The 11376-nt window shown below is 37.7% G+C and overlaps 1 protein-coding gene across 1 annotated transcript; it reads left to right on the forward strand.

Annotated features, from left to right (window-relative positions):
- Positions 1 to 7978: 7978 nt before the first annotated feature.
- Positions 7979 to 9534, forward strand: LOC116170765 (uncharacterized protein F54H12.2-like). The gene is made up of 2 exons (XM_031487268.1): positions 7979 to 8195; positions 8912 to 9534. The coding sequence occupies exons 1-2, from the start codon at positions 7979 to 7981 to the stop codon at positions 9532 to 9534; spliced, it is 840 nt and encodes a 279-aa protein (XP_031343128.1).
- The last annotated feature ends 1842 nt before the right edge of the window (positions 9535 to 11376 follow it).

Below are 11376 nucleotides of genomic sequence, written 5' to 3' on the forward strand. Positions count from 1 at the left end.
GTAAAAAACGGTTTTTTGTTTTTTTTTACAATAACTTTTTTTTGTAAGCGGTACAGAAAAAATTCCTTCCTTGGTACAAGACTCGACACCATAACGAACCAAATAGCGAAAAAAGTAGAACAATAGCTTTTAAAATAAGAACTAGTAGCGTCGCAAAACGAGCGGACGGACGGACAAAGTGGCCACAATAGCGCATTTTTTTTATTTTTGTGGAAATGCACTAAAAAGGGTGGAATTTAGGTTTCACGGAGACTTGTTGGATTTAGTTTAGAGAAAATGCAATAGTGTACCTTAAAGTTAAAAAAAAAACTCACTATACAACAATATTAGCATTGCCGCCGCCGGGCCCACCTCGACGGAACCCGCCACGACTGGGTACGCATTCTGCATTACACCGGCTGAATCTCGCAGGCTCTTTAACAAAGTAAGTACTATTTCATATCATTTTAAAGGTAATAATGGGAGCTACAACTTTTGTAGGTAACATTTTTTGATAAAATGTCGGCGTGAAATTTTCTGCGACAAAAAGTAAAATTACGTGCCGAAAAATATACCACTTTTTACCTTTTCATAAAACGGTAAAAGTTACGACGAAAGTCAACTGAAACTTATTTGTAGACAATGTTATAGCAAAGAGAATAAAACAAATTGCAATCCGATATGTTGTTTAGTAATCGAGAGAGACGCGATTTACGAAACCCCTACACTTTTCATGTTTAGGGTGGCACAGGGGGGGAAGCAAGGGGGTAGGGGCGGGGACTTTTGGCTAAACACTTGTCTAAATGGTACTATGCGATCAAAAATGAGTTGCTGTCGAGTTACCTTTGGAATTTTTGTTTACATGGGACATCGTATTTAACTTGAACTTCCAAAGGCGACTCGACAGCAACTCATTTTTGATCGCCCGTTAGTTGTCGATGGGGAAGTTTTATACTATTTTTTTGCGTTCATCCCCCCCCCCCCCAATAATAATTAATGGGAGCTCCCCTTGAGACAGTGAAATGTGAACACCTTCAAGGTAACAATTCCGGAACTCTAGGACCATACCCCTAGAAGTAGTTCAAAACCGCAGATACGCAAACAACATAGCACATTTTTTTAATTCTTAAACAATGCGCTAATTATAGAGTCGTTTTTGCACATGGTTATAGTCACAACTTGTTCACGAGATCCCATTGTGTAAACCGTTACCTATGTCTGAATGTCAGATCTGACCAAATTTGCTTCATCTAGCCAAACTCGTGTAACTTCTGTATACACATTGTTTCAACGGACGGAATTTAATTGGTATCTTAATCTTATGATGGCCGGTTTTTTGTCTCAGTTATCTGATAGTTACTTTGCATGAGAACAAAAGTATTTAGTTATTAGGAGGTTATGTATCAGAAAAGTTTAATTGAGATAAGCCTTTTTAGTTATTTTGCACGTCATCAAATTGCTCACTTTAGCTCCAAAACTAGACAAATGTTTTCTGCACTTGAAATTGAAAATTCCCACCTAGCACCTACTATATTCTTTGGAATGCTCTTATAGCTACGATTCTTTAAATCTATTTTTAGACCACCGCTCTTAATCATGCATAATTTAATTTCGATAATTTCTAATTTTCCACACAAAACAGCGTTCCGAAGTTAAGAAATGAACGCATAAAAATACACGGTTAATATTTACGTGAATTAACGTGTAACGTAAGTACATAGGTAGTAACGAAGGTATAAAACTAAACTCCCTGCAACGGTAGCAGTAAACAGTAATAGAAACGTTAACTTAATATATTTGTAAACTAGGGGGCGGGTGTCGAGTGACTCGCCCAGGGCGTAACCCCAATTAGCGTTCTAATGAGAACGCCGTAGGTAGGTAACTAACCGTGCTTAATGTACAAATTGGGCGGCTGAAATGTATTACCCTTTGTATTAATTACACTTGTGTCTAATGGGATATCATTTCATTTTGGCTAATTATCCTTTTAGCTTCGCATTTTTATTTATTTACCTAGATATACGATATAGTCTTGATGTGCTTACCTGTTTTAATGGAAAAATTTCGATTTTATTAAGTATGTATGGTTGCGATTTTATGATCGGAAACAAGTTGATCTCAAAATTGTTTTCAAATTTTACACATGACAACTCTGAAATTTAGAAATTAGTTTATCAGATATTTTATTTTTTACTCTCTCATCTCCAAGGATGATTGCTAATTTCAAAATGACTTTAGAGTAACTTATTCTCGGCGTATCGGAAATTTTAAAATATCGATACTTGTCATTATTGCCCAGATAAAATCCTTAGTCGACTAATCGACCATGAAAATAGTCATTAATCGTTATTAATCAACTACTTGCCCAATATCGATTAATGTGTTCATGGATTAATCGATTATTATTTAACCGATCGGGAGAAGATATATTTGGTCGTAAGAAAAGATTTCTATTGATTGTATTGCAATGTAAATTTATAATTAATATAAAATTAATTATTTATCTTTACAGAAACTAACAAAATTAAAACGATCCTTAGATTGATTCAGTTAATTGTTATTTATCACTTACTTGTACCGATCTACTCTCTTTTATAAGATATAAATTTAACCACGGGCGCGGATTTTACTATTCATCATTTCGACATCGATTCGACTGAAACTAAACACAGTCAATTTATACATATAGCCAACAAAATGCTTCTAGAAAATCTTGAATTGCGGAATTTAGACTCTACGCCAATACTCGAAACATCTAGATCTCATTGGCGGGTCCGTGAAGTTAAATAATGTTGAAACTAAGTGCAATGTTAGTGCCGCTATCTTTGTGACGGCATGTACCTATAGTAAAAAGATTGACCAAAAAATGAACTACCTATATGAAACTGTTGCATTTCGAGGCATTAAATGTCACTATCTTGAGTACTAACACCACTCTCATTTCCACTTGTACCACCTTCATTGTCGTTTTGACACTCCCAACAGCACGTTTTAGCGTATTTTCCTCAAAGTGAAAAATCGCTATTGGCTGCACTTTGACGTCTGTCCGTCACACGTATTCCTTCTAAACCACTGAACCGATTTGGCGACATAGGACTCATTTGAAAGGGCTTGGTCCAAGGATTCCGTGCGTAACCATATTTTTTGGTTATGCGTATGCGCAGTGTCAAAAATTTAGTTTAACGCATGTGCGATGCTAACTTTTTAATTTATGAAAGTAGAATGCCGACACTTACCCCCACCACTTTCTGTGACGTCACGGAGACCTTGGGTTTTTCCCAAGGTCGTGGCCTTGGGTTTTTCCCAAGGTCGTGGCTTTGGGTTTTTCCCAAGGTCGTGGCTTTGGGTTTTCCCAAGGTCGTGGCCTTGGGTTTTCCCAAGGTCGTGACCTTGGGTTTCCCCAAGGTCGTGGTTTTGGGTTTTTCCCAATGTCGTGGCTTTGGGTTTTCCCAAGGTCGTAGTCTTGGGGTTTTTCCCAAGATCATGGTTTTGAGGTTTTTCCAAGATCGTGACCAAAGTACAGGATCATGGTCTTGGATCCTGGGGCAGGGTTGTGATTATGGATTCTGGATCAAGGTCGTGGTCTTGGATGCTGAGTTGAGATTGTGTGATTTGGATTCTGGGATTTGAGTTTGGACTAAAATTGTGCTCTGGGATTTTCCTAGCGAATTTAAAAGAGAGAGGTGTAGAGAAAAATAAGAGATGCTGTATTACAAACCTAATCTAAGTACATACTCTTAGAAAATGGTAATCCATACATTTCAAATTTTACAAAGAAGAAGAAGAGGAAAAAGCAAAGCGAGAAGCAAGCAAAACAAGAAAATATTTGTGTACTTACTTTTTCTTAGTTTTTGTTTGAAAATCCTTGTTTTTCCAAGTTTATCCACACACACACACACACCCTCCCTAACACATAAGAAAGAGAGAGATGCACAGATTAGCACTGTATAATTACGTAAACTGCAGTAGATTATGCGAGTCTAATAAAACTTGTAACAATACGTTAGGTGATGTTAATGAGTCGGTAGTCAAATACTAACTGAGATTAGAGCGTACATTTCTTATTTGGGTATTTCCCGAGGCCATTGCAATGGGTTTCCTCAAGTCATGGCCTTGGACTATGAACTTGTCGTAGCATTGGGTTTTTCCCAAGGTCATGGTCTTGGACTTTGACCTCCCCAAGGTCATGGTCTTGGACTTTGACCTCGAGTTTTTCCAAGGTCGTGGTCTATTTTATTCAGTTTGTTTGCATACTTCGACGAATTTACAATGGAGAATAAGATTTATCACCCCTTTAGTGCAATCGTAAGTGGACCAAGCGGATCTGGAAAGAGTTATTTTGTTGTAAATTTTCTTTAAAATGTAGGAAACATCTGCAACGTAGTGTTTGAAAGAATAGTATGGCATTACGCTGAATGGCAGGAATTGTACGACGATTTAAAGGGTATTGAGTTTCATCAGGGACTATCTGACATGTCTAATTTCGATGGTTTAAAACCAACACTGGTGATCATAGATGATCTAATGCGTGAATCAAATGGGTCCATGGTAGACATTTTTACAAAAGGTTGTCATCACCGAAATCTTAGTGTATTTTTCTTAACCCAAAACATATTCCATCAAGGAAAAGGCCAGAGAGATATTTCTTTAAACACTCATTACATAATTCTATTTAAAAATCCTCGTGATCGTGCACAAATTAAGCATTTAACTCGACAAATTTTACCTGAAAATTCAAAGTTTTTAGAGGAAGCATATAATGATGCCACATCTAAACCACATGGGTATTTATTATTCGATTTAAAACAAAGTACACCGGATGTATTCCGATACAGAACGTCGATTTTCGAAGAAGACGGCGCGTGTGTAGTATATACCCCAAAAAAGGGTATTAAAGGTTTAAATCTTGATAAATTAGGCATTATTAATTTATAATGTCTGCAAAGCTGACTAAACACGCAGAGTTGCTGCGTGCTCTCGCAAAATTGGGGCCTAAGGAGCGTCAAGCCTTAATAAAATGTTTGGATGATGATCAAATTCATTGCATATTTGAATGCATTTACAATACTTTAAAAGGTAAAGCTGAACTGACTGATAATCAGAAACGAAGTCTCAGTCGTCATAAGACTATCTTGAGACGTATGGTAAAGCCTCACGAAACAATAAGAAAGAAAAAACAGATCTTGGTGCAAAGCGGAGGAGCGTTCCTGCCATTTATATTAGGACCATTACTTGGTGGTATACTCGGAAGTTTGTTTAAATAATAATAATTATGGAGCACGGAAAGAAAATGTTACTCGTGCCTCAAGAAGTTATACAGCGGCTTAAAGCAAATGAGAATAAGAAAGAAGATGTTTTATCACGGATAGATGATGAAATGATGCAAATCTTAAAGTCGAATTTGTCTGATCATGATAAGTGGCAGCAGTATAATCAAGTTCTACAGAAATATTTACATTTTGCTGACCAGATGCGGAAGCCAGTAAGCATCTCAATTGATTCAAGGCCAGAGGGTATATCGGAGGTTGACATATTAACCACAATACCGCAAACTTTTAAGAAGAAAGCCGAAGGATTTTTACGGATGCTCACGGCCTCAAGTAACATCGGCTGGGATAACAAAGGAATTGTCACAATAAAAGGTGAGGTTATTCCTTCGTCGAATATTATCGATCTGGTCCATGATACAATAAGACCGAGGAAGACATCAAACCCCGAAGGTTGGGAGAAGTTTGCGGCTTATGTTAAAGAAATCAATGTACCTCAAGAATTCGTGGGCAACGTGAGAAGACGGAATACCCCGCCTCACCGTACCAGCACGGTAAAACTTAATATAAATCGAGATAGAAGCTTTACCGATTACGATGCCGATTCCGAATTAATTTTACCACAACAACAACCACCCCAAAAACGCCGAAAAAGAACTAAACCTCTCAATATCTCTGAATCTCTGTGGGAAGCATTTGAACTTTAAGGATGGATATCATATATTACGATCCGGCCCATCCCGCAGGTTTCGCTGGAGCATCGTCCTTGCTAGCAGAAATAAAGAACAAATACCCCGCTGAAGATATCAAGACATGGCTGCAGAAACAAGAGGCTTACACTATGCACAAACCTGTTAAAAAGAAATTTGCCCGAAACAAGTACATTGTCAATAATATGTTTGAGCTCTTTCAAGCCGACCTATGTGATATGAGAACTTTAACTAAGTTTAATGACGGTTACAATTACATATTAACAGTCATAGACGTATTCAGTAAAAAAGCGTGGGCAAGACCCCTCAAGCAGAAAACAGCATCTTCCATAATTGAAGCATTTGCATCAATCTTTAACGAGTGTGGTAATACACCTGATAATATACAAACCGATAAAGGGAAAGAGTTTATTGCCGGTGATGTTCAAAAATTCTTTAGAAAGCATGAAATAAATTACTATGTAACTCATAATCCTGATGTAAAAGCGGCCGTCGTTGAGAGATGGAATCGGAGTTTAAAGTCCAGAATGTGGCGATGGTTTACATATAGTAATACGTATAGATATGTGGACGTTCTACAAGATCTTGTGTCTGCGTATAACAAGAGTTATCATTCTGCAATCAAGATGGCACCGATTGAGGTGACAGATGAAAACATTTTAATCGTTTGGCAGAATCTGTATGCGAAGGGATTTGGTAAAGAGGCTCAACCTAAATATAAGGTGGGACAACACGTGAGAATAGCCAGAAGCAAGCATCATTTTGAGAAGGGCTATGAGAGCAATTTCAGTCAAGAAGTGTTTAAAATCGTCAAAGTTATAAATCGTCGACCTCCAGTTTATAGAATAGTAGATTTGAATGGTGAAGATATAGAGGGAACTTTTTACGAAGAAGAGCTGCAAGTTGTTACACTTGATGAGAATACAGTGTTTAAAATTGATAAAATCTTAGAAGAGAAAGGTCGTGGGAAAAACAAAAAGTATTTGGTCAAGTGGAAAGGATATAGTGAAAAATTCAATTCTTGGATATCTGCATCAGAACTAAAAAAGATATGACGGAGGAATTTTATGCAACCTTATTGAGCAATAGTTCCATGGAATACTTCCCCAGCAATACGACGTCAAACTTTGTAACACAGCTACCAAAACGTATAAGATTAAATGGGCGGTGGTGCGTTGGTGTTTCGGAAATTCAGTACCCGTGTTCGTTCGCGTCAATAAGTGAGATCGATAATTTAATATATTATAGAGTAACACCTCCGGAAGATTTATCTGCAAAAAGAGTGTTAAAAAACGCGGCGGACTTTTTTCGTAATGACTCCGAGCAAATAACGTATCACGCTAACGGCTGGCATGTAATTCGTTTTGCATCAGGGAACTACGATACTGTCGAGGATGTAGTTAGAGAAATGAATAAGCATGAGATTATAGGAAGATTGGTGACTTTAGAGTATTACACTCTTACTAAACGTGTATCAGTTCAAATTAAGACAGAAACACTCTCGATACTGGGTTTTTCAGAGCGTCTTGCTTTACAATTGGGATTTCGTCCCGAACAAAACATTGTTCAAGATCCAGTGCCACCCCATCCCGCCAGCATTTGGATCGGATTGCCCTCACAAATGTTCATCTATTGCGATATTGTAGAACCACAAATCGTGGGGAACGTTGTATCTCCACTAATGCGGATAGTTAATATAACTGCTGAAAATTACAATTACGGCTGTCATAAGGATGTTGTGTTCTCCCCAACGCACTATATACCTGTGATGATAAAAGAATTTGAAAATATTGAAATAAACATAAGGACTGATACTGGACAATCAATGCCATTCGAGTTTGGAACATTGAGCTTGAAGCTACATTTTAAGAAATGGGGTGTCCATACCAACAGTACTACGTAAATCAAGCCGGTACTGGCATTGGTACGATTTATAGGGGGTCACCGTATCAAAGAGGTCATGGGATAGGAAGCTGGTTAGGTGGAGTGTTTCGTAGTATTTTACCATTGTTTAAATCCGGAATGCGTGCAGTTGGGAAAGAAGCTTTACGAACCGGTACGAATGTACTAGGCGATATAATCGAGGATAGGCCTATCAAGGAAGCGTTTCAAGATCGAATTCACGAAGCAGGAAGAAATCTAAAACGCAAAGCCGATGAAAAAATTGATACATTGATGCAAGGATCTGGTTATAAAACCCCTCACATACCCAAACTTGATCAGTTTAAAATTGCAAGTCGTAAGAAAACTACATCAAGAATTAAAAAACCTACAAAGCCCAAATTTAGTGACATATTTTCAAAGCAATAAACATGGCATTCCTTCACGCGCAGTCTTGTGAGTGCATAAAATCAGAGCTGGATTTGTTCGCACTGCCAGCTACTCAAACAAGTATTGAAAGTGGCGAATGGGTTTTTTACAAACCTTTATCCTCGTTAACCGATGATGCTCCGATAGAATTCGTAATCCCCGGAAGCGGGAATGATTATTTGGATTTAAGTCACAGTATGCTCTATATCACGGCAAGAATTGTAAAACAAGATGATTCAATATTGGGTGTTGGAGATGTTGTAGGTCCAGCCAACAATTGGTTACACACGCTGTATAGCCAGGTAGAGATATGTTTAAATCAGAAATTGGTGTCGCCACCTAATAACACATATGCGTATCGTGCATATATTGAAACTTTGCTAAATTATGGTTTGGAAGCCAAAACATCACAGCTGGGGTGTTCATTGTGGCACAACGATACACCAAAAAAAATGGACACATTAACAGCAGATAACGTAGGTTTCACTATACGTCAAGCCGCAGCAGCCGAGAGTAACATGATAGAGATGATTGGACATGTCCATGCCGATTTGTTTAACCAAGAAAAATTTCTCATAAACGGTGTTGAAATGAAAGTTAAATTTGTGAGATCCAGAGATTCGTTTAACTTAATGGCTGGTGCAGGTGCAACTTATAAAGTAAAAATTGTCGATGCCAATTTGCTGGTACGAAGAATGAAGATAAATCCTACAATTCTTCTCGCTAACACTAAAGCATTAGAAACGTCCGCCGCAAAATATCCTATTACTCGAACCGATGTAAAAGTGTTAACAATACCAACCGGAATACAGCGTAAATCTTTAGATAACGTCTTCCTTGGACAGTTGCCAAAACGTTGCATAATCGGTTTTGTATCCAATAAAGCGTTTAATGGCGATTACGCGTCTAACCCTTTCAATTTCCAAAACTACAAGATTAATTACATGTCCCTGTACATCGACGGACAGCAAATTCCTTCAAAGCCGTTGCAACCTGATTTCACACGGGCAGGATTATACGTACGGGCATATCATACTTTATTTTCGGGGACGGGGATTCATTTTTTGAATGAAGGAAATAACATATCGCGTTTAGATTACCCTCACGGCTACTGTTTAACTACCTTTGACCTGACACCTGATTTATCCGCCACAACACATTGGAATTTAGTTAGGAATGGTTCATTGCGCATCGAAGTTGGATTTCAAGATGCGTTAACTGAAACAGTAAACTGCTTGGTATATGCGGAGTTCGACAAATGTCATTGAAATCGATAAACACCGAAATGTTAACGCAGATTTCAACAGTTAAAAGAGAAATCTCAAAATTGCGTACATTGCATAGTCTTACGCACATCAATAAGTTCGAAAAGCAGAAAAATAAATTAAGCTGATATCCTACGTATGATTTCACTAATAATAATAAATAAAAGATCAGTTTATACGAGTCCTTAGCCAGTTTAAATGTTTTCTGCAATGGATGCATACGTCGATATGCAAGGTTTCCGAGGAGCTCTTAATGAGTTTATACCCAAAGAAATTTCGATTGTTTCCTCGGAGGGTCCGAAATGCACAACTCTGTTAATAAAACCCCCTCAAAATTATAGTATTACTGCAACTATGAAAAAAGAGATTCGATATTTAGAGGATTATTATCATGGCTTAAAGTGGACCTCCGGTCACATTCGATATGAAAATTTTGAAGAGGAACTACGTACCCTGCTACAGCCATTTAGCAAGATCTATGTTAAAGGACTAGAGAAGCAGTACATTCTAAATTTCCTAAACAAACCTATAATAAATGCAGAGGATTGCGGATGCCCTTCTTTAAAGAAGCTGAAGAAAGAATTTGGAGGCATTAGGTGCTTGAATCATAACAGTGAAACTTTAATGTGCTCGCAAGAAAACGCTTTAATGCTATACGAATGGACCCAAATTAGCTCCACCGATGAATTCCCTAGAACTTCAACGAGCCCTGAATCACATACAGGATTCTGTAAGGCCTGGTGTTTTTGCAGCTGATAAATTACCAAAATTTATTCGTCGTCCATATGGACTTATAGTCAATACAGATGTTTCCACCAGACCTGGTCAACATTGGAACGCTATCTACATCGATAAAGATGGAATTGGCGAATTCTTTGATTCCTTCGGAAGGTCTCCATGTGGCCTTCATTTAAAATTTTTGAAAGCCAACTCTAGACGTTTTACATGTAACTATAAAATGTTACAACATCCCCTTTCGACTTTTTGTGGCCAATATTGCTTGATGTACTTAGTTTTTAAAATGAATAATGTTGCCACTAGCGATTTTGTAAACATGTTTAATGATAACTTAAAGTCTAACGACGACATCATCCGTTTATTGTATACTGCTACGTTTTGTAATATAAATTTGTTTACATTTAAGGGTTGATACTAATAAAGACAAGTTAAAATCGTTTAAAGATCGGTTGATTTTTTATAAAAAAGTATCCCTTTTGAGTGAGGTTCATAAATATGGTTTAAAGCATAGCGGTCGACTACGTGACCACGACCCTGGAAAAACTCGAGGTCAAAGTCCAAGACCACGACCTTGGAAAACTCGAGGTCAAAGTCCAAGACCATGACCTTGGGGAGGTCAAAGTCCAAGACCATGACCTTGGGAAAAACCCCAATGCTACAAGTTCATAGTCCAAGGCCATGACTTGAGGAAACCCATTGCAATGGCCTCGGGAAATACCCAAATAAGAAATGTACGCTCTAATTTCAGTTAGTATTTGACTACCGACTCATTAACATCACCTAACGTATTGTTACAAGTTTTATTAGACTCGCATAATCTACTGCAGTTTACGTAATTATACAGTGCTAATCTGTGCATCTCTCTCTTTCTTATGTGTTAGGGAGGGTGTGTGTGTGTGGATAAACTTGGAAAAACAAGGATTTTCAAACAAAAACTAAGAAAAAGTAAGTACACAAATATTTTCTTGTTTTGCTTGCTTCTCGCTTTGCTTTTTCCTCTTCTTCTTCTTTGTAAAATTTGAAATGTATGGATTACCATTTTCTAAGAGTATGTACTTAGATTAGGTTTGTAATACAGCATCTCTTATTTTTCTCTACACTTCTCTC

The sequence above is a fragment of the Photinus pyralis genome, unplaced genomic scaffold (assembly GCF_008802855.1).
Source record: "Photinus pyralis isolate 1611_PpyrPB1 unplaced genomic scaffold, Ppyr1.3 Ppyr1.4_LG5, whole genome shotgun sequence".
Taxonomy (NCBI): domain Eukaryota; kingdom Metazoa; phylum Arthropoda; class Insecta; order Coleoptera; family Lampyridae; genus Photinus; species Photinus pyralis.